This window comes from Falco peregrinus, chromosome 5 (genome assembly GCF_023634155.1).
Source record: "Falco peregrinus isolate bFalPer1 chromosome 5, bFalPer1.pri, whole genome shotgun sequence".
NCBI lineage: Eukaryota > Metazoa > Chordata > Aves > Falconiformes > Falconidae > Falco > Falco peregrinus.
This window is the reverse complement of record NC_073725.1, coordinates 7007133-7034102: the sequence shown is the minus strand read 5'-3', so window position 1 is coordinate 7034102 and position 26970 is coordinate 7007133. Positions and strand designations below refer to the sequence as shown.

The window sequence follows — 26970 nt, the reverse complement described above, 5'->3', positions numbered from 1 at the left end:
GCTGTAATTAAAATGTGTTCATTCGCTATCCAAACCATTAAGTGCAAAATTAAGCAAGTAGGATTGTGTAGGGATTTTAAGCAATTACAGCTTGAAAACAGCATTTATCCCGTTTCTGTACCAACATGTGTCTCCACTATAATTCTGTTAATAACATTTCTGTGGATTTATACCAGCAAGACTGAATTTGGCCTGTGAATTTGCACCTGAAGGTGTGAACAGCCTTGCTCTCGTACGTGAAAACATACCACTTGCACTGTTAAAAAGTGCAAGAACTGAAGCAAAAGAAAATTGTTTCCAAGTCAACTTCTGCTTCCCTGGAAACATTTATAAGGGTAAATCTTGGATTTAATCAGAAGAACAATCCCTAAAAAGTAGCAAAGGGAAACTGAGAGTATGTTGTGTAGTTAAGAATAATTTGTAGAGTTAAAATGAGTTGCTTTTAGAGTGTTCTTATTATTTATTGAAACAAAGCCTGTTCCAGGCCAGTTTCCAAGCACTGAGGCTGAAGTTCAGGGTAGTTCTTACAATTATTATAAGTTTATTTTTCCTCATAATTGTATTGCTTGTGTAATCTGATTTAATAGTCCCCTCCCATGTGCAGCTGTTTCTGTGTTGTTAGAGGTAACAGAGTGGGTGTGGGTGGTGCAGACTAGACAGTGCTTTAGAGCATTTTCTGCTGTGGATGACCTAGCGGGGAGAGCAAAAGGGAAACATCCTTATTTTTGATGGCAGGTGGAGGGTGAGTGCTTGTGCACATATGTGGGTGCTGCCTCATCTCAAGAAGGGAGAATATGTAGCAGAACATAATGGAACAGTAGAGATATGTTAGGCTTTTTATCACCTCTGTAGGCAGCGGAAAAATAATTTCATAATTGTTTTTGTAGCCTTGTTATTGTCCGCGTAGTACTGCAGAACAGTGAATCCTGTTAAGTATCGCTACGTACTGCAGCACTCTCTCCTCACGATTCAGGATTTCCATGCATGGAAAAGCATGTTGAAATGAGTACGTAATGGATAGTATTAATTGTTTTATGGGCCCCCTTTGCTGCTTGAGAATTTAGTGACCTAAGTAGAAAAAGTATTTTACTTCCATTGGTGATACTAGAGCATAGGAGTCGTTGCGAGGGAGAGGTTTCACTTGGAAGAATGCTGTGACGTGATATTTCCCCTGACCCTCAGTAAAGCTCAGTAGTCTTAGAACAGTTAATATCTAAGTATCACTTGATAGAACACCTTGTGCTGTGTGTTAATTCTGTCTAATAGCAATTACTGTTCTTAGCAAATTTCAGATGATCTTAAGAATTTGTGGATATATTTTCTCTAGTGATAGAGGAGATTTGGGTGGTTTCTTGCCTATTACCACACTTCAGATTGAGTTTCAATGAAGACAACAAAAGCTGTCAGTAGTCCATAGCTATTCCATCATGTGCTCTGATCCGATCTGGTCTTTTAAAATCTGACAGCTGTAGTTAACTTAAATATTTAGATAGAAGATCTTAAAGGCATTAAAAAAAAAAAAAAAATTGAAGGAAAAGTTTTGAAGCTGCCTGCTTGCTTATGCAGTCCAGCCTCTGGTGTCTCTGGAAACAGTACTTTGTTCAATAAATAGAGCCTTATTGTTTCATTGCTTACAGAACTCTTTGGCTACTGGTTCTGCTTCTTTATATTCTTTCCTAGTTGACAGTGTCTAAGAAGGGAATTCTGAATGCAATCCTATATCTAGCAGTTCAGCTTCAACGCGGAAATTATCCCCTTCATTTAATTTTATACCTGTTCTGTGTTTATATGTTGATAGACAATTGCATGTTATGTTATTCCTGGGTTGCAAAGAAACCTGAGACTGTTAGACTGGAGAGAGGCACTGTGGATAATCAAACCCATTGTCTTAGAAATCTACATTAAGTGCGTTTTTGAGCAAAGTAAATCTAAAAATCTGTTATTGATTGTACCCTGGGTTTTCATTTACGACTGAAAAATTATTTTGTAGATTATTTGCTGTCCTTTTTGCAAGATCTCACTTGAGTCATCTAGTTGAGCATTCTCACTTGACCAACACGCTTCTTAGTTTCTAATGCTGTCACATTAAGTTATTCCCTTGTAAGGTACTTTTATTAATGTCCTCAATGAGACTAAGATCTACTTTTTCTGCTCCATCTTCTTACTCTTAGTTAGCCTTCCTTTGAGATACAGGTATAGCGTACCTGAGCCAGTGAGACTGCAGGCTGCTTTATCTGAGCCCTTAAAGTTATTCTATCTGTTGCTTCATTATTTCCTTACTTTTTCAAAGTTTCCTCTTTTAAAGTTTAGAACGTTAGATAGCAAAGCAGCTTTTGGTCACTCACTCCAACTAAGCCTATTTTATATGATCGTTTTTCTTTAAATTAATTGATTCTTCAGCTTAAAGGGGGAGAAAAGTGAGGGAAAGAGACACCAGATGTGTAACAATCGTTTTAAAGGAGGAAAAACATTGGACACAGAGAATATGAACGGTTGGATAAAGAGAGCAGAACTAAACAGCGAGGAGAAAGATGAAAGGTAGACGTTAGAAGAAAATTCTATTTGTAAGAAAATCAGAGCATAGAGATTGCTTGGGGAAGTCATTACTTATAGTGTGATTATTTGACCTTTCCTTTAGGCCTCCAATGACAGAGGTTAAATCGATTGTCCAATCCTCAAGTGGATTTCAACCCTGTTTTCTGTGTTTCTTTGTGTCTGCTATAGATATGTGGATGTGTCTTTTGGATTATTTACGATAAAAGAAATCTCCTAGCTGAAACATCTGGAGATAACTTGGCTGTCATTATAGTGTTTTATTTCTTTCAATCTAGGTCTGAGAAGTCAATGTTTCCCGTAATTGCATTGTTGTAGGTGGCATATGCTGCTCTGTACAGTGACACAATTGAAAATTCCACATCCAACTCTGTCTAAAAGGGTCTCCAGCAGACTTTGAGTAACACATCCATAAAAGCTTTGGCATTTGGTTCCAAAGGAAGAGTAAAGATGGGAAGACACTTTGGCACATGACAGCAGTTCATGATATTTTAATACATATGTTCATATCTCATGTTCCTCCTACCACCTTTGTCTTTTTTAACTTTGTATTTTGTGAACATTTCATACTCTTCAAAGGCAATGTTTAAAATTCAAAGATGTGGTATGCATGTGCATCCAAGACTACTTTTATTTTCTGTGCGTGTGATATTTGCAATTTTTTGTCTGCATTTGTAGGAACTTTTTTTCTGCAGTAAAGCTTTCCCATTACCTACGATAAAGTACGGGGTGGGGGGTGGGGAATCATCCTGAAGTAGCGCTAACAGAAGATAATGGGTTTGTAAGTGCACTGAAATTGTGCTGCTAAAAATTGAAGCTCCCTTATGCGTTACTGTTGGCCTACTTGAAGGACATCTTTACTGGGTGAATGACTAAGTGCATATTTGATACATGTGTTAAATGTATAGTACCAATTGTGGTTGAATAGTTCTAGCCTAGGATTACTTGTGGTTTATGATAAATTGCTTATAAATATCACTTTGCAAAACTTCCATGAAACACATGAGGTTTTTCATGTGTTGTCTTCTAATATAATGTGTAAGCTTCTGTAGTAAATACTGGTATTTTCTTTCAAAAAACAAACTTAATTTAAAGAAACATGGGTTTGGTTTAGGCTTGGGTGGGGGGAAGAGTTGGACATAGGCTTGTTGCTGAAGCTGTGTGCTGTAATCATCCTCTTCGGAGTGATTGTCCTAAAGGCGTAACTGAGTGGGCATCACTGAGTTGTCACTCGCAGCTAGAGGAGTGATAAAGAGCAGCTCTGTTGAAAAGCTTGCCATGTCATGCTGACTTGTCACTGCCAGCATCCGTCTTGCAGAAGTGCATAGAAACAATTTAAAAGAGGGAGTAGAGGGGAGACAAGAAAGTAAAAGGATGTTCTTTTTTCTTTTTTTGTTGTTGTTAGTTCTGGTGGGTTACTATTACTGGCCATAAGTAAACACTGGGGGGACTTTTTTCTTTTCCAGAGTAAAGATGGGAAAACACCTTTGCACATGACAGCGATCCATGGTAGATTTTCAAGATCCCAAACCATCATTCAAAATGGTAAAAAGGGGGAGGGAGTAGTTGTGTCATCAGCTTTCCAGTATTATGAGTATTTTCCTCCTCTTGTATTGATAATAAAGTACTGAATTTTTTTCGTATCCAGTAGTAGTTCAGTTAATGGTGGAGTCTGGCATATCTGCTTATGAAGTTTGATGAGTTATATTGAACCGTTTATTTTTCAGGATGCAGGAAAATATATTAATTTCTCTTCCGTAACCCAGGCTGCAGAAAGTTTGTCTCATATGGTTACGTAATCAAATGCTTCTCCCTATTTTGCTTGTCATTAATACCAAAATACCACTGAAGGCTGTATAGATTTTAAATCCAAGCAGTCATCAATGGACAGTTATTAATGTTGCTTAGATTATCATCAGTGCTGTTTTTCTAACGGAAGTATCTGTGTGCCTACGTATATTCTTACTTAGTAATTGCTTTTTGTTGTAGGAGCTGAAATAGACTGTGAAGATAAGAATGGAAATACTCCTTTGCACATAGCAGCTAGATATGGCCATGAGCTATTAATCAACACTCTGATTACGAGTGGTGCTGACACTGCGAAGTAGGTGGTTTTACTGATACGAATGCACGCTGAGAGAATTTAGAAATACATTTATTAGATTAACAAGAGTAGTATGATTTTTTTTAATGTTGTCTTCCACTTGAAATAGGAAATACTTTGTGTGTTATCCTGTACTTCTAAGTAGCTACTCAGTACGTCGCAATTTGTACAAAAACAGAAGTAGATATTCCTCAAATGTATTTCAAGTAAAAGCTCTGGAATTATAGATATATAATAATAAATTATATTTATTAGTATATAAAAAATAACTGACTTAATGCATCCTGCTAGCTTGTAAGAAAGTGTTTAATGCGTGAAGTTTTCCTAAGGCTCGGTATTCTAATTAGGTGGTTTGCTGAACCCACCATGCACGTGCACTTTGGCACACAGTCATGTTTGTTTTATTTTAATTGTAATGAAACTGTGATACCTGATTATGGTGTGTCTTAGGCGGGGTATACATGGGATGTTTCCTCTCCATTTGGCAGCATTAAGTGGATTTTCAGACTGCTGCAGAAAGCTCCTCTCATCAGGTAGGGTATGTCTAAAAATTGTATAGCTGCTTTGTACTTTGTCTTTTATTCCAGAGGGTAGCTTTTCATTAAGTCTTAATTTAGTAATACATAAAAATATTTATAGTTTACTAAGTAGCCTTGGGCCAGTGCTTGTTAAAATGAATGCAAACTTTTACAGAAGTAATTCCTCTCCCCCCCCCCAAAAAAAATTCATGCAACTTGAAATAATGCATCTGTAACTCTCTAATGCTGTGTTTGCGCATTTTAAGTTGGCCATAGAGGTGGGATGAGTGGTTCAGACAATAATGCAACTTCAAGGAGAAAGACTAATGTTCTCTAAAATGACTTCATGGAGCATCCTCCATTTCCTTTCCATGATGTCTTTACCTTAATAAAAATCTTTCTATTCTACTTCTGTAGTGGGCACGTAATAGCTCTGAAGACTCTGTGGACTGCTACATTAATAAACTGTAGCATTTGTGGTTTATTGTTAATTAAAAGCAGCCGGAACTGTACTTGGCTTTCACTGTTTGATTCCTCCCTGAAGTTGTGGCAAGTTTTAAGGTTATTACTTCCTTGTTGTCCATTTTCATCTGGTGTGAATTCTGAGCTCTTTGAACCACTGCAGTTCTCAAAAAGTAGATTGGTGTGAAGTATTGTGGAAGCTTCAGGAACAGAATAAGAATAACAAACTAAATGGTGCTACATTAATCTGAAGGCATTTCATCTTTTTTAAATAAAGAAAAGGGGCGGGCGGGGGCAGAGGGTTGGGGAAGAGGAAGAGGAAGAAGTTGCTTCCCCAGCTTTATATTGTCTGTTAGGGAAGCCTGGGAGAAGAACTAAAGGAGTATAACTAAAACTACCACTGGTAAGGCTTTTTATTTCACTGTCCTGTCATGGACAAGCTTGCAAGGATTTGCTTCAGAAAAGAACTGTCCTGTAGTTGACTATATTTCTATTGTGTATGTTCAAAATGAGGACTACTTTGGCTCTTTCTCCTTTCTGCACATGGTGCTGTGCTGCCTGTACCCTTTCTGGAGATTCAGTGTGGCAAAGGAATCCCTGCAGAAGACCTGCAAGTGGTTTCTGTGACTTTCACATGAGTTGAGCAAACGTGAATGTAAATCTAGCCTGGAGCAGATAAGGACTTGAAGAGTATGTTCAGTCTTCAGACTGGAAAGACCAGATACTGCTACCAGCTTATTAGAACATGCTCTTGGTGTGGGGATTGGTATCTGCAGACTATGTACCCTTTTGCTTTTATGAGGAAGTCTCATTTATGTAAATTAAGAATATCTGATTTTAAAATTTGTTAATATTCATGTGCAGACCTTAAAAGAAAAAAAAAAACAACAAACCCACATCAGTCTGCCTTGTCCCAGGATTGAAAGACATTTAAGTTGTTAGTGGTGTTAGACAAGCAACCTGGGGCTGTGGAAAGTCATCAAAGACTACTTTCAAATTAGATTGGTAAATTATCTTAAATTGTTTGCTGTGTAGCACTGCCTATAGAAATGGGAGGAGGCTGTAGCGGTATATACAAAACCTCTATTTTGGGGCATAAGGAGTAGGAGAACTGTCTTGAATAGTAGTACTCTTAAATAACACATTTATGTATCGTTGTTGAATAATTCTTAAAAAGGGGAAAAAAAAAAATTGCATTCCCAGGCAAAAGTACCAAAACTGGAGATTTAATGAGTAAGTTTTGTTACATGAGAGCAAGACTTTTAGGAGAATATAGTTGTTTTCTCAAAGCAAAAGTGTAGCTTTGAAACATGATTTAAATAGTAATCTTCATGTCAAAAGATATGGTTACCTATAGAATTGCACAGTTAAACTTTGTGGTCTCAAATTTGAAGTTCCATAGTTCACACATTTTGATAAGAGAAATTGACAACATTCTCTAAAGGGCTCTTCTGTGAGTAATTGCTAATTGCTATTTACAGCCTTCACTCCAGCTTAACAGAGTTCTTTGCTTTCTCAGGGACTAAAGAGCTAAACTCAAGGATGAAATTTAAGTAGCTCCTGAATTCAGTAGACAGTCGCCCCTTTATTTAAAAAAACATTGAAAAAAATATTTATTTAAAAAAAATATTTATTTAAAAAAACACTGATAAATTCTAGCATATTCTTAATTTTCCTATTGCCTTCATATATTTTATATGCAATGCTAAATTACACAGAAATAATAGCAGGTAAACAGGACAAGAAAGAATATAGCCTTTTGCCTCAGTGCAGCTAATTGTCTTCTACCTTATCCCTTTCAGTAACTGTTCAAAAATACTGTGAACGGCAAGGGTGTGTTTCAAGTGAAGTAAATTTTCCGTACTTAAGTGCTTTTTTGCAAATCACTTTTAAATTTGTTTAGCAAGCATTTCTTTTAAGAGTAGATGTGAGCAGTTTTGTGAAAGGTGGTGTTATATAACGGTTTTACAAACTACTCGATTTGTAGGTTTTGACATTGACACACCAGATGACTTTGGCAGGACTTGTCTTCATGCAGCTGCAGCTGGAGGGTATGTAAAAAAGCATTCATGCTTTCATATTTAGAGTTCTTTTTTCAATCGCTGATCATTCCTGTTTTGTTTTGTTGGGTTTTTATTTTAATTATTTCCTCTCTGTGCTTTTCCTTCCTTTTCCCCTTGGAATGTATGTAAACATGAAAATAATTTCAAGATGGATTCTATCTGCCAACAATAAAAATAAAGCAAATATTCAGCTCAAGTAATTATTGGAGTACAGTGTCCAAGTATCATCAGCCTTATCTTAGGTTTGTGCTTGGGGATGAACTGAATTTTACTTTAGATTCCCATGGATGATGATATAATTTTTAGAATTTACATCAGTCAAATATGGCATGCCCAGCTAAGATCACTGTAGGACATGAGGTGGAGAACAGCAACTTTGGGAAATATGTTTTTAACACATCCATAAACAAAAGGCCAGTCTAACCAAATTAAAAGCCATAATTAAATTCCAGAGTTTAGGTGGATGAAGTAGTCAGAACTACTTGCTCATCACTTGAGTTGTGATCCATATTGATTATTGTTATTGTATTGTAGGTTTTCTATAGCAGCTACTCAAAATTGCCTGGAAGAATTGGGTAATAAATTTCATGATACACTTTGTGGGACACAAGAACTCCATGATATCAATATTTTCATTTTTCTGTTTCAACGTTGTTTAAGTAATACTGTTAAGTAATCATTGTAAGTCAAAAGATACTTGATCGATACATCCTTGTCGCAAATGATTAAGGTTAAAATGCTATCTTTTCATATAAAAACACATAATTTGTGACACATTCCCTCATTCATCTCCAGTTCAGGAAAGTTACTAAGGTAGTGTTTAAACAATAATCACTATTGTACATCTGTTATGATGATCATATTGTATTGAAAACAAATTACATGAAAAAGTAAAATATATATGTTGCAACTTATGTTTGGCCTTACAATATATACAGTGAAAACTTGCCTCTGTGCTGGAATCCTGGTAGCAAAAAGCATGTGACATGCAGGTGTTTCTTTAAGAATTGAAATTTCTATTGAATTAGATTAATGTTTATGTGCTTTGTGCATGCAATTTGATATCAATAAAATTTCTATATATGGACTTGAAATAATTGATATTCTTTCCTGATTCGGTTCTGCAATTATGAAATCTATTTTACATACCAAAATATATTTATCAAATTCTTCATACGATAGTTCAGTTCCATTAAAAATAACATGAGATGTATATGTGTAGCAGTTCTGATATTTGCAGAGGCCAGTATGAAGGAAATAAAATTTGCAATCATAAGTAATATTGCATTAATTTAATAGGAATTTGGAGTGCCTAAACCTCCTGCTAAATACTGGTGCAGACTTCAACAAAAAGGACAGATTTGGGAGGTAAGACATTCTAGATTTGTATATTGTAAAGGGCTGGTAAAAGCATTACAGAAGTAGCATGTTGCAGCGTGCTAGTCTGTGTTGTGTTCCAGTGTAAATGTTTTTTAAGATACAGTGTCTCTCATAAACTGTGCTTCAGCATATGTTATCAAAAGTTACAAACATATTTTGTTTATTGTGTTTTGTTAAGTAGATGTTTAGTCTTGTTTTTAAAGACTGAGTTCCATATTCAACTGTACTTTTTCTGAACCTTATTGTTTATAACACGGATCTAATGAGTTTAAATTGCTCTTATCCAAGGACATTAGTGGTATTTTCCAAATAATGCATTAGTCAAACCGAGAAATCTGTGCTATTTCTAAGCTTTTTTTAATTAAAAAATCCTTTTATTATATCTATCTTTTTTTGCTTCCTTGTTCATGCTCTGGTTCTGAACACTTCTGGAATGACATTCATTTCTCTTTTTAGGATTATTTAAGTTTAGATGGCATGATCAGTACTTGTGTAAAATCTCACATCATATCATGGATAATATGATTTTCCAGGATGTGAATGGCAGGAGTAGGGCTTGAGGATAATGTTACGGATCCAAAGTTGTATTTTGCTTTAACTCTACCTCTGTTCTTTACCGAGAAAGGAACAACAATTTCACAACTTCTGTCATTGAAAGTTGTGGGGGTTTTTTGTGGGTTTGGTTTGGGTTTTGGTTTACATGCATGTTACAGAGAGCAATTATTTCAGAAGAGGGGAAAGATTAAAACAGTTAAAATTGGAGAGCAATGGGAAAAAGTAATTTTAGGGAAGAGGTAGGACACTTAAAGTTGTCTGACTGTCTCCTCAAAATTGAGATATTTATAGTAATAATCTCTTCTAAAAATAGAAAATGGAATTCTGAGTCATCTTGGTGGTTTTGAAATATTATCCAAACTGGTGGATCTAGAGAATTATTTACATATTTGAAGCTGGAATGAGTTTCCTCTGAGATTATACATCGTTATATTAATATGTCATGGTTTTGTTATAAGAAGACAAGCTGTATATTTAAAAGTTTTCTTTAACAAGACCTCTGCTATGTTAGTATAGTTTAAAATAAATAAATAATGCTTCCCTCTCAGACAAAATTCTGATCTGCTTGTCGAAAATATGTACTTGTTAACAGTTGTATTTTATTTTTACCTTGCTGTGCAGTCCTTGAATTTCTCCATTTTTATTCCATGTGGCTTAAATTACTTAAATAAAAATAAAATTTCTAGTGTAAACTTGATTTTCCTCTAAATGTCTGTACAAGACAGTTGATACAAAGCTTCCCTTAATACAAAGTTTGTGCATATTTTAGCTGACAAGTAGATACTGTTCAGTATTATTAAATAGCCCCATTTTTAAGATAGTAATGACACACTACAAATACTAGTTACAAATGTAAGGATTTAAGTTTCATTTTATTTTGCTTTATCTGTCTCTAATACTATTCTGCTGTTATTTACCATTGTACTTTTTATTTAAATGTGTACTAAAGAACTCCACTCCATTATGCTGCTGCCAATTGTAATTATCAGTGCCTGTTTGCCCTTGTGGGATCTGGAGCTAGTGTGAATGACCTTGATGAGAGGGGTTGTACACCTCTGCACTATGCAGCTGCATCAGACACAGATGGAAAGTAAGTGGCATGCTTTGTGCTAAAGACTTGCTCCTTAGAGACATTTGAGCTGTGAATTTTGTGTATGTTCTGCCTTCAGATTTGACAAATGCATTTTGGATATTGATGCTTAAAGATTAAACTTCACAGTGGATTATCCATTGTATATAAAATATTTTATGTCACCAGTATTTCTGAGAAAAATGAACAATAGTAACATGTATCATAAGTTTTTAGTTATGTCCTATAATGCAGATGTCCTAATTCAGGAATTCATTAGGAACAGAGTTTTCAAACCTACCTGCTGTGCAGTGGTTGAGTAAATACCATTTGTAGGGGTTATGATGACAGTTGCGAGCAGTAAGGTCATTTGGCTTTAAAATGAAAATATGATGATGATGATGGTGTGTTTTATGTAAGGTTATTGATGTTGCCCAAAAATCTATGCAGTTAGTCAGAAGTACGCTGTAAAACTAAACTGTGAGTTACCATAGGCCTACATCAGGATAGAAGTTAACTCGGCATTTCAGTATGAGATGCTTTATCTATTTCATGTTTTATTACACTATTAATGTGTGGCATTACAACTCCAGCTCTTGTTAGTGTTGATTTTTGTGAGGTTGCACTTGCATGCATTAAATGCATCCAGAAACTTTCATAAATCCGCAAACGTCTCTTGCATGTATGTATTTTGTAAGTAATGGTTATAATTAACATGGTTACTAATGACTTCAGTGCTTTACGTGCAAAGCTTATATAGATAGCACAAAATTGATGAGGTTACTTCAGCTCCAGACATCATATGTGTTGAGGAAACTTGAGAAGAACGCCGCTTGCATGTGCACACGCTCACATACAGTGGTCAAAACAAGCTGGTGCGCAGCGTAGCATCTCAAGTGCGCACAGTGGCACCTTCACTGCAAAAGTGCTGCCGAGTGCTGTGTCATCTTGTTTTAATACAGCACCTTTTAAAACATGAGGTAGCAATAGGAACAAGGTGGCGTGTAACTCACAGGGTGGGTTTTGAAGGATAAATAAAGAATACTTTCATGGCCATTTAACTAATATTTAAAGTACATGCCTTTTTTAATGTAAAGCCAAACTTCAAAATGAAATTGCTGCTTTTTAGATATACTTTCAATTCCTGCTGGCGCTTGCTGAGATAATTTTACTTTAATTGCCTTCCTACAAGTTGAGCTAGGATTAAATTTAGCTTCACAGTTGCTCTGAAAACCTCCAAACTATAATGGTTCTTCAGATGACATCGTTTTGCCATCTGCCTTACAAAAGGCATGAGCAAGAATGATGATGGCAATACTGCAGAGCTTTGGGAGGTAACTCAAAGAATCGTCTCTGGAACCCACACGATATTGCCCTTCTGATTAACAGTTGGCTCTCTGGAAGACAGGCTACAAAGCTGAATGGCCGGAGAAGAAGCTTTTTATATTGATGCAGCAAGATAATTAGTAACAGCTGGAAAAACCAGTACTGCTCAGCTCATATTCAAAATAGGAACGAAGCTAAAAATGATTACTGAGTTGGAATATAAAGCCTGGGGCTGGGGGGGTGGGGAAGTCAGGAAATTATCTATATAGAAATTCCAAAGATATTTACATGTATTTGTATAGTCTTTGTTCAGACATCTTTAAAGACAGATTTTAGAGACAAGGACACTTTTGCTGTAAATTGTTTTCCAGCTTCTTCCTCTATGAAGTATTTCTTTTGTATATGTAACAAATGCTTCTAATCTGGAACAAACACCAGTAAGCCTCGTTTTGACAAGACTAGAGAGAGCAGTGATTGCAGAATGAGATATAAACTAAGCAGCATCTTAGGGGAGAAAAACCCCACACTCTTTCTATGTTAGAACTATTTAATAGACAGTAAAATAAATGGGGACAAAATTTAAGTTACCTGGGCTTTCAGGAAGTTTGATTAATCTCCTTTTAAAGAGGCCTGTTGAGGTCAGTTAATTATGTAAAAGATGCAAATCTTTTTCATGGGTAAGAAGAAACGGCAAAAATAATAATCTGTTTTGCATTGGAAGGAGTGGGTACTCAAGGATTTTTAGTAGACTTTACTTCCAGCAGGGTATTTAGTGTATTGTGGTTTTTATGGGCACACAAATATATGAAGTACGTAAGTTTAGATAGCCAAGTCCAGTGATGTTTGACATTTATAAATGAGCCAGGAATGTTAAGACAAAGTCGTTGATTAAAATTGACAAAGTTAGACAATTGGACAAATAAAATGTAGGGACAGTAATCCTCACTCAGTGGGACAAATTGACTTGTCTTTGGCTTCTCGGAAACCTTATCCCATTTCAATTCAAATAAGAACATGCAAGCACAGCTGCCATTCATGAAATCCAGGCATTTGTTTACGGGGCAAATAAAACCCGAATTATTTGGTTAAAAACGAACATATGCATTACAGGTAGCTTTTTGTTAGGTACATTGAAGATGTAGTAACATTATTTACATCCTGTGTTACTTATGTTATTCTTCAAGACTGGAGAGTTTTTACCTTTTTCACTACCTGCCTAAGTTCTTTTCTCCTTTATGGTGGGCACGAAATGATGAAATGAGAATGCACATTGGTATCGCTCCTGCTGTTCTCAACTTTGTAATGAGATAGTACTTTATATATAGGCGCTTCTTAGTTTGTAGTTTTTCCTGCAGCTTTTTCCCCCTTTCATCTTCACTCATCTTGTTTGTTACTTTCAACCTTTGTCTGGAAAAGCAAATGTCAGGTCTTCACTTCAGTGAATTGCTGTTGTTGCACATGGGGTTCTTGGGCCCTTGACCCAGAACAGCTGTCTTACGTTGAAATGTGTTTCCATTTCATCGCAGCTGGTACTGGATCTGCTTCAGATGATGAATTTGCACTGTTCCATCTGCTGTCTCCAGGCCCTTCCTTGAAAGAACTTACAACGACTTCTGATGTTGCAGGGTCATGCTGTCTTCCCTTAGGAGATGGCTGCTTTTGTAGGATTTCTGCCTGTATTTCTCCAAGGTTTGAATGTTCCCCAGAGTTTTGAATGATAAAGTTTCTACTCTTAACAGCATTGATCAGAGGTCATTTTAGGATTTGTTCCTCTCAAATCTAAACCTGCCATGTCCTACTGCAAGTTTTTCACCTGACATCACAGCATAGCCATATCATAGAAGTACGAATGTTGAAATTTCCTGAAACTTTCTACCAAACAATTTTCCATGAGATAAATGAGAGCTAAAACCTTTATATTGTCAGTGTAACCAACTGGCTTGTTTGTCACTACCGATAACGGTGATCTGTGAGACCTTCAGATAATCTGTGCTAAGGAAGAAAGGTCCCAAGCTGGATTTGACAAGATAATCTATTTTGTAGCTTCACATGCGTTTTATTTAAATGATAAAGGAGAAACATTTCATAATCCCAGGAAGAAGGGATTCTGTACACTTCAGGAAGACACCAAGTTCAAGGTCATGACAGTGACTTTGCAAAATGTTAGGATAGACAACATATAATTATGAGTAAGTTGGCTTATTGGTTGGAATCGTTTAGTATGCATGCATGGAGTCTCTTAAAAAGAGAAAAACAGAGAGAAGGAGCTGACTTTCATAACCTGTTTTTCATCTTCCCTGCTGAGTATCTGTGGTTGAAACTATGCTGATCTTGTGCTGTCTGAAACTTTGTGTAGTGGAAGTAAGGAATTGTAGGATAAAAGTATCCCAACAGCTGAGTGTGTCTGCTATATAATAAATCAATAAACGGGTGTCTGGTAGAAGTGTGTGTGTGACTCTGGATACGTATCATGAAGAACTCAGCTATTGGTTCCCTTCCTTCCATATCAAATACGAAAGAATGCACTGATACATGAAAAGACACAAAACCAGTAATGAGTCATATTAACAAAGGCAGCTGCAGTTGTACTAGCTGGGAGGAGAATGGCCAGGAAATACTAGTATTAACCAAGTCAGGTAATTCAGAGGATGCAGGATGTCCGCAGAAAAAGGATTCTTGCAAATTTTGAAAGCTTTGTGATTGACCTTAACGCTTGGTGTAATGAGTTAGGTGTTCTGTACTCCTAGCCAATATTGCATGTTAAATCAGCGTTCCCGTGTGCCGTATCCTATTTTCCAGTTGAATTGGAACAATTTATCGCTTAGCATAAAGTTGCAATTCCGTATTTAGATATATGGTTGCATGTGTCAATTTAAATAGGTGCCTGGAATACTTGCTAAGGAATGATGCCAACCCGGGGATCCGAGACAAACAAGGATACAATGCAGTTCATTATTCAGCTGCTTATGGTCATCGCTTATGCCTTGAATTGGTAAGAAAACGTGTCATAGATGAAAGGTGTAACAGCTGCTCTTAGAGTGTGATGCAGACGCCAAGGGATTCCTCCACCTTGGTTCTTCATCTGTAAAATAAGTCAGTAGTGTTTTTCAGTCCCTTTGAGGATAAATACTTAAGCACTTCATACTCTTCAAACAGGGCAAGGTGAGGAGCTAAGGTGCTAGATACTGGCTTAAAAAGATAATACATTCTGCGATGGAGAGAGAACTGGTTGAGGATGTGGGGTATTAGTTTTGGGGATTTTTTTTTCTTAATTTAGAATACACTGCTCAACTTTTTCCTGATGGCTGAAATAAAGGAACTACAGGTTATCCCGCTGACAAGTGTTGAGCAATTTCACAAATGTCATCTGAAGGAGCAAATTAAAGTGTACTGATAACCTGCAAAGTAAGGGTGCCTTTTTAAATAGTTCACGTACTTACAGTAACTAATGGCCTCATAATAGTATATCGGATAATAAAGTCTCAGGAAGTTTTTTATTAATCCCTTTGCAAAAATGTGTATGTTATTTGATATGCTAATTTTATCTTCTCTGTGTTATACAAGTTAATATTTTTACACAAATTATACTTTTCTATTCAAATGTATTAAAACATGAATTCTGAATATTTTTAATTGCAGATTGCAAGTGAAACACCTCTAGATGTTGTAAGTGTATTATTTCTCACTGTTAAAGTACTACTGTACAGCAAAAGAGAACATGTAATTTTAGAAATACTGCTTATTTTTAGACTTTTTCAACTATTTCTTCAGTGCATAGATGTATTACTTGATTTCAGTTACAATTTAGATTTCATTGCGATTAGAATTTTAAAATAGAAAAAAAATTAAAAAAACATTTGTCTGACAATGTTATAAAAGTGTGATAATGAAAACTTAGTGATCTGAATGTATTTGGTATTTTTCAAACACTTTCAGTGTTTTAATTCAACTAGTTTACTAAATTAAATATGGTCTTGAAAAAGACCCAGAATTAAAACTTCAAAACACATCTGAAAGTAACAAATGGAAATGTATATACACAGATATTTTAATCTTATTTTGTAACGCTTGTGTCTTTTTGAGTCCATTTCTTCTTTTGGGGAAGTGTGGGGGTTTTTTTGTTCTGAGAATCGATATTCCTTTCTGGCTTTTCATACTGCTTTTCTTGCTGACTTTTCACCTATCTAAATGCTTACTTGTTTGGGGGTGTTTTGTTTGGGTTTTTTTTTCCTGCTACTACAGCTGTTCTCATCCGTCCTTGTCTTCCCTTTGTCTGCATTTCAGCTATATTATTTCATATGGCTGCTTCAGGAAAAATAATAATTTTAGATTAGTTTCTGATTTAATTATTGCATTCCTATGCAAAGTTAACTGTGCTTGGGAGATGAAATTGGGGGAGGGGTTGCAGTCACTGCAATTCAAACTCTTTATAAAAGGTTGAAGGAGATCTAGAATTCCTAAGGAAACTGTAATCCTACATTATTCTTCCTATTTTTCTTCCTTTTATTTTTCAGTCCATGTATACTGGATACTGTAGCAATTATTGCTGAATGTTTTTAAAGGTGAGGGGGTTTGGCACTCACTCTGATTTTCTCTCTGTTAAGCTGATGGAAACATCAGGTACTGACATGCTGAATGATTCAGACAACAGAGCACCTATAAGTCCGCTGCATTTAGCTGTAAGTATTTCATTCGTTAGTGATGACAGCTCATCTAACGGCAAACAGTTGTTGACGTAGGCTTATTCATTCTGGATTTTTTTTTAAATAGGTCAATAACGGTAAATGAAGCACAAAACTATGTACTAATATTCCTGGAAAAGCTGTATAGGGTGATTTTTGCATTTCACTTCTAACTTGTTTCATGGAACAGCTTTCATTTGGAATCTTACAATTAAGATTTATGTTATAATTTATACTAATAACACTTATAGAAGACTTGTTCGATAAGTAATGATTACATTTTTTTTTGTCATCAGCGTTGTTTTACCCTCATCATTGTTCAGCATGAGAAATGTTTGTCCTTACAACTTTAAGAGAGATTTGCACAAAGAGTAATGTAAGAGAGGACCCGATGAAACTGCCTGTACAAATATACCCAAAATACAGAGTAACCAGCAAAATATGTAGCTTTCATCTTTTCACTGGACTTTGAGCAACTGGAAAACCACACTGTACTTTTTGGAAATAGCCTGTCTCATGCAGAGTGTTTGTGTGTGTGCGTGTGTGTATGGTCAAAGTAAAAAGTAACCGTTAATGCCGGTAAATGAAAGCAGTTAGACTGTTCCTGGAAATTAGTTTTGTCTGTGGGCAGAGGTTATGTATCCAAGAGTATATATCTATTATGGAAATTATAAAGCCATAGTTGTAGGTGTTTATTTTCATTATTAACTTTGAAACGTTGTCTTGACACATATTTACAAAGTATTCTCTGTGCTATTTTTTTACCTTGGTATATCCATTCTGATCTCTTAACTGTTTCATCCCCTAAGTCACTTCTGTTTTACCAGTTATGTTAACTGTAGCTATTCGTACTGTGTTATTTTTACTGTGTTAATTTTATTGGCTTTTTCTTTTTAAAATATTCTTATTTTAAAAAAATAACAGGGGTTAGTCAAGTTTGCACGTGTTCCTCACTTGAAATAATCTGATGGTAATTTAACTATAACATAAAGCAGTGAAACATGCAATATTCAAAATACTGGTAGTTATACAACTTAGAGACATCATTTTCTGAAAGTAGTTTCAGTTGCTGACTGAAAGGATAAAAAAAAAAAAGCCACTAACATTGCTGCAATTTTGTATGTTTTTTTAATTAGTTGTAACTATTGTAACCTGCTGCATCAGTAGCTCTTCCACAGGTTAAAACAAAAATACCATCTTCACAGTTTCATTTACATAGTGCTGGTAAGGAAAAAAGGAAAAATGTGAAGGGCGGGAAAACTGAAGAATTTTCTTATTCTTGTAGGCTTATCATGGCCACCATCAAGCTCTGGAAGTGCTGGTACAGTCACTGCTGGACCTTGATGTGAGGAATAATAATGGAAGGACACCGTTGGATCTGGCTGCCTTTAAGGGTCACGTGGAATGTGTAGATGTGCTTATTAATCAGGGAGCATCAATCTTGGTGAAAGATTATGTTGTAAAGAGGACCCCTATACATGCTGCAGGTGTGTGCTAACCACTAACCTCTAAAATTCCGGCTTTCGAAGTGGCTCATCTTCGTGTTTAGAAGTCTCGTATCATTAATGCTCTAAGAAATGATGTTTAGGAATAGACAACTTTCAAGGTATAAGCTCTGCTGAGAAAGCTGTAACAAAGCAGTTGCGGACAGAAACCAGGGTTAACCCAATAAATCATTTCAGCTCGAGGCTCTGCAGGAGTGCCCTGTCCTTGCCCATTCAGCTAGCTAGGCTGGCTGTGCTGGCAGACGTCAGTGACATGTTCCTGTTTCTCTCCTCGTCTTTCGTGCAACCCAAACTGTAGGCCCAAATTTAGATACGTGAATCGTATTGCATGTCTTGGCAGCTTTGTAAAATACTTCCAAAAATGACTGGAGTCTTGGAGAATTTTGTGAGTTTGAGAAGAGACATGAAAACTATACATTGGGTTTTTTCCAAGGATTTAAATGACTCCTGAGCGTTTTGGAAATAACAGCAATCCTTTGCAATATTTTCTCACTGCATTTCCTAGAAAAATTCTATAAACCTACTTTTTGCAAAGTCTAGCATTCATCGTATATTCTCATTTCTTCCTCTTTGAAAATAGACTTACTTAGATTGACATTTATAGTTACGGTACTCTAGAAATGTTGCAGTAGAAAGAGCATTAGGGACAAAATATTGTCATTCTAGCCGTTTAATTTGTTGTCCATGAGCACAAGCTGTATTGTTATATTTGATTTAGTTTCTCCGAACTTGTTAGCATTTCTGCCAGTTAAAGAAGCATGAATTGTCACTGTTGTTATGTGGACTGAATATTGCAGCTGTGTGTCAGAAATAATTTCTTCTCCAACGAGCGATCACTTATCTTTCATGGGTTGCATTTAAATGTGATTTCTCAATTTTTTGTTGCTTTTATTTTTCCCTTTTTTAGCTGCTTGGTTAATTACTTTTATGCATTGTATTTCCTTCCCCTCTTTCTAAGTATGATTTCAGTTATTATTTCATAGCTTTACACATGCTATGCTTGCTACAACATCTGTGTATGATTAGCTAGGTATGTGTTTACCTGTGCCTTAAAACAAGCAAAAGTTATGATAATTACTGTATTTAATTATTTCTTCTTGTGGATGTTGTAGAAACATATATTTAAATTATGGTTAATGTGTACACCTCATTTATATACAAAAAACAAATAGCTGTTGGCAACTGACAGTTGGAATCAATTACTTTTAAAACTATACAGTTGAGAATGCCTGATTTCTGAAATAATTTCTAGTGTTTATACTTTTTGCTTTAATTTAAGTTATAACAACGGTGAAGTTGTACAGTGGGTTCTCAAGCTAACAGCCTTCTAGTCTGAGCAGGTTACCAGTATGTTTGAGCTGTATACTCAAAGGCAACTGATGTAAAACTGGTTGTATTTTTATGATGTTTTACAGCTACAAATGGTCATTCGGAATGTTTGCGGCTGTTGATAGGAAATGCAGAACCACAGAACGCAGTGGACATTCAAGACGGAAATGGACAGTGAGTTCAAATGATACATATTCTGTTCTTCACAAGTTAGTGTATTTTATTAAAGGAAAACCTAAATATTTTACACTAGTGATTTTTAATTTATGAATTTGAAGGGAGATGATATTTGAACTAGGACAAGTGCATCTGTGTATTTTGCAATAAACATAATGGCGGTGAAAAATGTTCTTTTTTTTTCAATTGAAAGTAAAATGTGTCTTATTGCCCAGATGCTGAAAAAAATGGATACTAATAACTTAATCAGGACTTCTGAATTAAGGGATATTAATGTATTTTCTTGACTCCAAAAAGCAAGTATGAGTGGTATTCTCAGAGTGAAGGTAATGCTAGAGATGATCATTGATGATGTGAATGTTAACAGCGTTCACCAGAAGGGTAGTTAGTTGTATTTCAGCTGGATCTAGTCTGTTAAATTTCCATGTAGATTACGCTTTATTTCACTCTTTGCTCAGGACTCCTCTGATGTTGTCAGTTCTCAATGGGCACACTGACTGCGTTTATTCACTCCTTAACAAAGGAGCAAATGTAGATGCCAAAGATAAGTGGGGAAGGACAGCATTGCATAGAGGGGTAAGAGAATATTCTTTTTTCTGTCCCTTCCAGTTTTATGCATACTAATTTCAAATACAGACTTACTAGGTAGTGTTAATGAATTTCTCGTTATTCTCATCATGCCATTCTTAGCTTTGAATTGTCTTTTTAGTTGCTTCCAAAAGGCTAGCTTTTGCCTGTTAGCTGTGTATCCTCAGAATGTTTTTTTAGACTTCTGGAGTCTTTTAATTTTGCCGTGTTGACTGGAGAGGTCTCAGAGTACTGCTTTTTGTTATGGGTCAGGGTAGTGTTAACGGGAGGAAGGAGACTGCTGTATGCCAAATTTCTTTTTTTTTTTTTATAGTTTCTGCCAGATGAGGCAATTGAAAGAGCCCTAGAGATCAGCAGTTCATTTGGTGTTATTCCAAGAAATTCTGTCATTGATATTATAGTACACTGCTATTTTTCCAACAGAACGAATGTTTTCAGGAATAAAAATAATAACTGTCCTTATATTGATATTATTTAAAAATGTAAGAAATTGCCCGAGGTTTGCTTGCTTTAGTTATACACCTTGGCTTATATACATGAATATTTGCAAACTTGCTATTTCTTGTCTCACAGGCAGTTACGGGGCATGAGGAATGTGTGGAAGCATTGCTTCAACATGGTGCTAAGTCCTTATTACGAGACTGTAGGGGACGAACCCCTATACACTTGTCAGCTGCATGTGGACATATAGGTGTTCTTGGAGCTCTCCTGCAGTCAGCTACGTCTGTGGATGCAGTACCTGCAATAGCAGACAATCACGGCTATACATCACTGCATTGGGCCTGCTATAATGGTAAAATACATTAAAATTGAAATACAGGTCTAAATGTATTTGTTGATACTGAGAAAGTTTTACTATTTATAAAAGCAACAAAGTCTGTCCTCTTTCAGTTCGTCTTAGTCACTGTGACAATATGACGGCCATGGTATCTTGAGGGGGAGTGCTTTAACATCGAATGCATAATATGAGGTGTTTGTATTACATTTTTGTTATAAACTGCCCTCTTTAGTTTTGTGCCTCAAGGAGTCTTTTAAGAAATTCTGCATAGTACCTGTGAGTAGAAGTGCACCACACATCCCCCAAAAATAACCTTCACAGGGAGTCTTGTAAGGAATGGTTTCAGATTAAATCTTTTTTTAAACTTGACTCAAATCAGCCTTGATAGGCATAAGAAGCTAAAGTATATACAAGTGATTCAGTCGTAATTTTTTTTCTTCACTAATACTTTTCTTGGTTTTGGGGGTGAGGGAGGACTTAAAAGGTAGGAAATTCATTTGTTTCCTTTGCTAAAGGCTTTCTTCTATGTGTTCATCTCCAGCATAGTGGAGATTCTCATTTATTTCACCTCTGAGTCACATGATAGAGAAAGGTCAAGAAGTAAGGGTTTAGAGCTTCATTTTACTGATCTATTTTAAGTGAAAAATAACTAGACTGTCTTCACAGCTGGAGCAACTGGGTAATACACTGATAATTCGAACTAGAGTAACATTTCTATCACATCCATAAAATTAAACTTGCAGCTTGGTCCATGTTCAGAGTGACCACAGTGTCTGAATAAAACAAAATTGAAATATGCTTGATCTGTAGAATGAAAATTTGAAAGCACTTGTGAAAATACAGATCTTCAGACATCAGTGAATGTTGAGCTAAGGTTCTCTGCATATATGCATCAAAGATCAAAGAGTTACAATTGTTAGCTACCTGTACGGCAGTAGGCTATAGAATTTTGAAAACAATAGTATGATAGGTTGACCATGTTCTTTTTAAGCTTTTGTTATGACTGTTGACTTGGGTTTTCTTCGGCTTTACCAAGGCAGTGGAACAAAAATAACCCTCAAATGGTGGAGACATTTTCACGTAGACTAAGTGGTGAATGTACAGAAGAGTTTGAAATGTGGGGGTGGAAAGAACTAAATTAAGTGCTCTGGATGTTCTTCAGACAGCATGAGATCCCTTCTAAATTTCACAGAGTTTACAGTGTTAAATGATAGTTTGATTTTCAGGATTCTAAAAACGTCCTAGTCCCTAAATGTAGCCCTGTCAAATATAACCAGTGTGTCTTTGAAAGTTTCAAATAAAATACCGCTTAATCTAATTTAGATATGTATTTTTCTGTTGTAATCCATAAATAGACCTTTTCTTTTCTTTCTTTCCTTTTTTTTTTTTTCATTAATACCTAATTCTTATATTTGCTTTAGGTCATGACAGTTGTGTAGAGCTCCTCCTGGAACAGGAAGTTTTCCAGAAAATGGAAGGAAATTCTTTCAGTCCATTGCATTGTGCTGTGTAAGGAAGTGCAAAATTATTCTTCATAGATTTCACTGCTGTATTTAACAAAAGATTTATCATTCTGTAAATAACAGCCTGTTTAATTCATTGTAGGATAAATGACAATGAAGGTGCTGCAGAAATGTTAATTGATACACTAGGTGCTGGTATTGTAAATTCAACAGATTCAAAAGGAAGGTAAGAGTGTAAATGCACAGTGGAAGAACATCTGTAATGTAAAAGTGACTCTGCTAAATTCTGTGATCGTTCGGGTTTTTTGTATATGCTGCTTACGTTAATTCCCCCTTCCCCTCTTTTTATTCTCTGAAGATTTTTATTCTGTGCTAGAAATAAAATCTAGATTTTTAAAAATCCTGTTCTGATTTAATAAACTTGAATTGGATTTTTATTACATAGGCAAGTTGGAGCATGTTTTAAATTGTATCACTTTGTGGGTAGCACTTTATGCGTATTTTATTTTTTCTGAATCAAATTATAATAAACTACGTAGAGGGAATTATTTCAAACTTGAAGGTGACTTTCTAAAGGCAGCAGTCACAACTCCAGCAACACTAATTTCAAAGGATCAGTGGGAGGGATCGCCCAGTCCTTTGCATCTGCAGGATCACAGTCGGGATGCCCCGTGCAGAAAGCACAGGTGACCATGGCCATATTGTCTTTTGATCTGTTGTAGAACTCCTCTTCATGCAGCAGCTTTTACAGATCACGTCGAGTGTCTACAGCTTCTGCTCAGTCACAATGCTCAAGTAAACGCTGTGGATTCTTCTGGGAAAACACCTTTAATGATGGCTGCAGAAAATGGACAGACGAATACAGTTGGTAAAGAGAAAGTTTATATACTTCTGCTCTTGGCTTTGTCAGTCTTACTGTGGGTGAAGTTGCCTTATAGTTAATGTTCTTGTGGGTATATTTTGTCCGAATTCTGTTTTCACTCTGTGCAAATGTAAGCCATTAAGATGCTTTTAATTAATACGAATCTTTATTTCCCCAGAGGTGCTGGTTAGCAGTGCTAAGGCTGATCTGACTTTGCAAGACAGTTCTAAGAACACAGCACTCCATTTGGCTTGCAGCAAGGTGCGTGCGTAGTCTGACTGACAGTGCTGAGCTTTGCGTTATCAAGCACTGTTTGCAGATATTAACTTGTGACTTCGAAAAGGCATTCAAAGCAATTTTTGAAGAATATTTTTTATATGACAGATGTTTGTTCTGTATTAAGGGTCATGAAACTAGTGCCTTGTTAATACTGGAGAAGATTACGGATAGAAACCTCATCAATGCCACCAATGCAGCCTTGCAAACGTACGTATCGGCAGTGAGTGTGTTTTACAGATGGGTTTTTGGTGTGTATCTTGCTCATAAAGAGGAGTATTTTACAGAATTTTTTCCCAAATTGATTGAATTTTACTTGCTTAATACGTACAAAGAGCTGAACTGACTTGAAGTGAAAAAGTGAAAAACTTTAAGCTCATACTTCAAGTTCTAGTTTTAGCTGGGTGAAAGGGATGATAAATAAATCTTACAGTATTTTAGCTTTGAAAAGCTAAAACCAAACAGAACCAACCAAACAAGCAAACAAAAAACCCCAAAACAAACAAAAAAAGAAGAAAAACCCTAGCTGAAGTATGCTTTTATTCTTCAGCATGCCTTCTGCTAGCAAAAGACACCTATTCCTACTAGGATGAAAAAGTATTTTCTATAAAATATCATGGAGAGTACGGTATTCTGAATGCTTCCTGAAGATCTTCTCTCAAGTAGAATTAAGCTTATTTTGTTAGCCCGATCATAAGGAAAACTTAGAAATGTAAGTGGCATGTCCTACTAGGGAATATATATCAGGATGGGCTTTTAAAATTAGTCTTCTGCATTTTTTTTCCTTTTAAAGAATGTATTTGTGTTATGGGCAATATTTGGCACCTGATACGTGGCGTAGTTATGTCCATGTGTTATTAAAGCGGTCTAACAACACTATCACAGACCATTTAGAAAAAGAACACTGGAACTTGTAAGCAACTCGCTATTTGACCTTACATCCCTTTCGGAATCTGTCCTGTTCAAACTCCTACGGTTCTTCCAACTATGCCCAGGGATCTGCTTGCACTAAGGAGTTAGCATAGAAGTAAGGAGTTAGGGAAGAAGTAACTAAGGAGTTAGGGAAGAAGTAAGACTTCTTCCCCTGCTCTTGCTCACCGTGGTGCACCGCAGGCAGCAGGAAATAACCAGAAAGCAGGAAAGGGACTGATTGCCTCATTTCTGCCTTGAAGCAGGGATGTCTTAAGAGAAGGAGAAGCAAAACCGAGATGGGAACAGAAGTGGGAAAGTACGCTGCCACGGGCTTATGTAATTCTACCCACATACCTTGGCTCATACAGTCTGATCAAGAGATGTTGTGGGGGAAAATTGGTCACATATTTGCACCTCCATGAAATGTTTATATGAATTTCAAGATTTTAACAGTTGTTTAAAATATTACTGGTTAGCAAATGTTTTTTAATAACTGACTTTCTGAACAGCTTCACGTCCTACTTCGTAGCAAGATAAGCATTACAATTGTTGGCCTCTATATTGAAATTCTTCCAATTACAGTACATTTTGCAGTGTGCAGTAGTTCTTGAATTTTAATCCTTTAATATAAGCACCATAGATACAGCTGCTCCTCTTTGTATCTTTTGCATTTCTGTTCTCTAAGTAAGGCACTTATTTCCAGATCAAAATATAGTTCACAGTTAATTCAAACAATTTTAAGAATCTCTAAACAAATGTAGAGAACTGTAAAGGAGGAGGGAAGTAAGCAGATGTATTCTGTTTTCCTGCTGAGTGGTGGTAGGGTTTTATTAAAGCCAGGGGTAACCAATTTTGAAAAACTGTTGCATTTGAAAAAGATACAATTAGAATATTTGAGGTAAAGCTACACTTCCCTTGGCAATCCAGTCACTGCAAAACAGTTACGGTTAACAGTGTGAGGTTTTGAGAAGTAATCTGCTTTTATTGCTTCATGCATTATACTATAAAATAATGCTTTTATCTCTAGTCACTTCTAAAAGGCAGATTGATGAAATTCTTCGGCATCTCTTATAAGCATTTACATGCCATAAAATATGACTACCATTCAGCTGTTGGTATTCTATTGCTTATTGCCTGTGATATGCGGTAACACTGCTGCGGTGGTATCTGTTACAACAGTTCTGTGAAGGATTTATCAACAGTAGGGTGCTAGATGTTTCTAACTTTTTTAACATGGTAAAGTTCATAGGTAAGCAGGTCTTCCTCACTGCTTGGTGCCGTAAAAAGAAGAAAGTGCACAATTGTTATTGTAGTTTCTTTGCAATAAGAAAATTAATATGCTGTTTTTTCCCATCTCAGTTATTACATCTACAATTTTTATATAATGTATAAATAACATACAGGTATAAATACTTCAGTAATCATTTAACTAGATGCAAGTTACCTATCTTACTTATTATCTTGTTCTAAGGTTTATATATGAGTTTGCTTGTCTTCACAGACCTCTGCATGTAGCTGCTCGGAATGGACTAACGGTTGTAGTTCAAGAGCTTTTAGGGAAGGGAGCAAGTGTACTTGCTGTAGATGAAAATGGTAAGAAAAATTTGTTTCCCCATAAGGAACTTTGGTTTTAAACTCAGCTCACTGAAAAGCAGTAACCCTTTGGATTTAATATGAGCCTTGCAGTCGGTTCCCCCATAAAAAAAAAATGTGCTGGTGTTGGGTTATTTTAGCAAAGCAGAAGAAGTGTAAGGAGAGGGAAGACTTTCAGAACAATATAGGTCATGGCATAGAAGTGTTTGGATTGCATTTATATAATGTATATCCTATAAATACACTAGCCTTGGCGTAACTGAAAAAGGTCAGAAAAACATAATGCTCAAAGTAAGCTAGAACGTTCAGCTGTTAAGAAGCTGGATTGAATTGCCATTCATTTGGTCACGGTAGGTATACTGGAATTAGCTTTTAAAAACGAGGATGAATTACAGATCAGTTACCGGTCTCAAGCTTCTGGCTCTTTATAGAGTTTTTTGGGATACAGAAGTAAGAAAAAGTAACTGCTTTATCACAGAGAATAAATCCTACGCCTTGTTAGAACAAAAGAAAATCAAATCTGCTGACTTCTTACTTGCATGTTTTCATGTAAGACATCTGTGGTCCTCTGAAGCTGTGCTTTTAAAAGCCTAAGAGCTCTTGCTCTTATGTCATACCTGTTGTGTCATAAAGCAGTAGCTGGGATTTGAGAGGGGAGTTTGGGGGTTGGAGGGGTGGGGGTTGGGTGGCTTGGTTTCTTTCCAGAAGGGATGTGCCTAATTAATAGTTTGAATTATATTTCCAATTTGGAAAGTTCTTCCTCTCTTAATGTTCG

General features: G+C 36.1%; 1 protein-coding gene across 4 annotated transcripts in view; it reads left to right on the top strand.

Annotated features, from left to right (window-relative positions):
• The window catches only part of ANKRD28 (ankyrin repeat domain 28), a 128714-nt gene that overhangs the window by 94776 nt on the left and 6968 nt on the right, over positions 1-26970 (top strand). For 2 of the 4 annotated variants that reach the window (XM_055804436.1, XM_005230664.4), the window contains exons 9-27: positions 4020-4098; positions 4543-4657; positions 5108-5190; positions 7625-7688; positions 9000-9068; positions 10585-10725; positions 14911-15022; positions 15670-15696; positions 16635-16709; positions 17998-18199; positions 19633-19720; positions 20182-20299; positions 20885-21104; positions 22511-22598; positions 22695-22778; positions 23275-23420; positions 23593-23675; positions 23818-23900; positions 26104-26195. In XM_055804436.1, the coding sequence (XP_055660411.1) occupies positions 4020-4098; positions 4543-4657; positions 5108-5190; positions 7625-7688; positions 9000-9068; positions 10585-10725; positions 14911-15022; positions 15670-15696; positions 16635-16709; positions 17998-18199; positions 19633-19720; positions 20182-20299; positions 20885-21104; positions 22511-22598; positions 22695-22778; positions 23275-23420; positions 23593-23675; positions 23818-23900; positions 26104-26195 (1969 nt within the window). Of the gene's footprint in view, positions 1-4019; positions 4099-4542; positions 4662-5107; positions 5191-7624; positions 7689-8999; positions 9069-10584; positions 10726-14910; positions 15023-15669; positions 15697-16634; positions 16710-17997; positions 18200-19632; positions 19721-20181; positions 20300-20884; positions 21105-22510; positions 22599-22694; positions 22779-23274; positions 23421-23592; positions 23676-23817; positions 23901-26103; positions 26196-26970 lie in introns of those variants that run through there. The other 2 variants (XM_013305363.3, XM_055804438.1) reach the window with 2 other exon arrangements.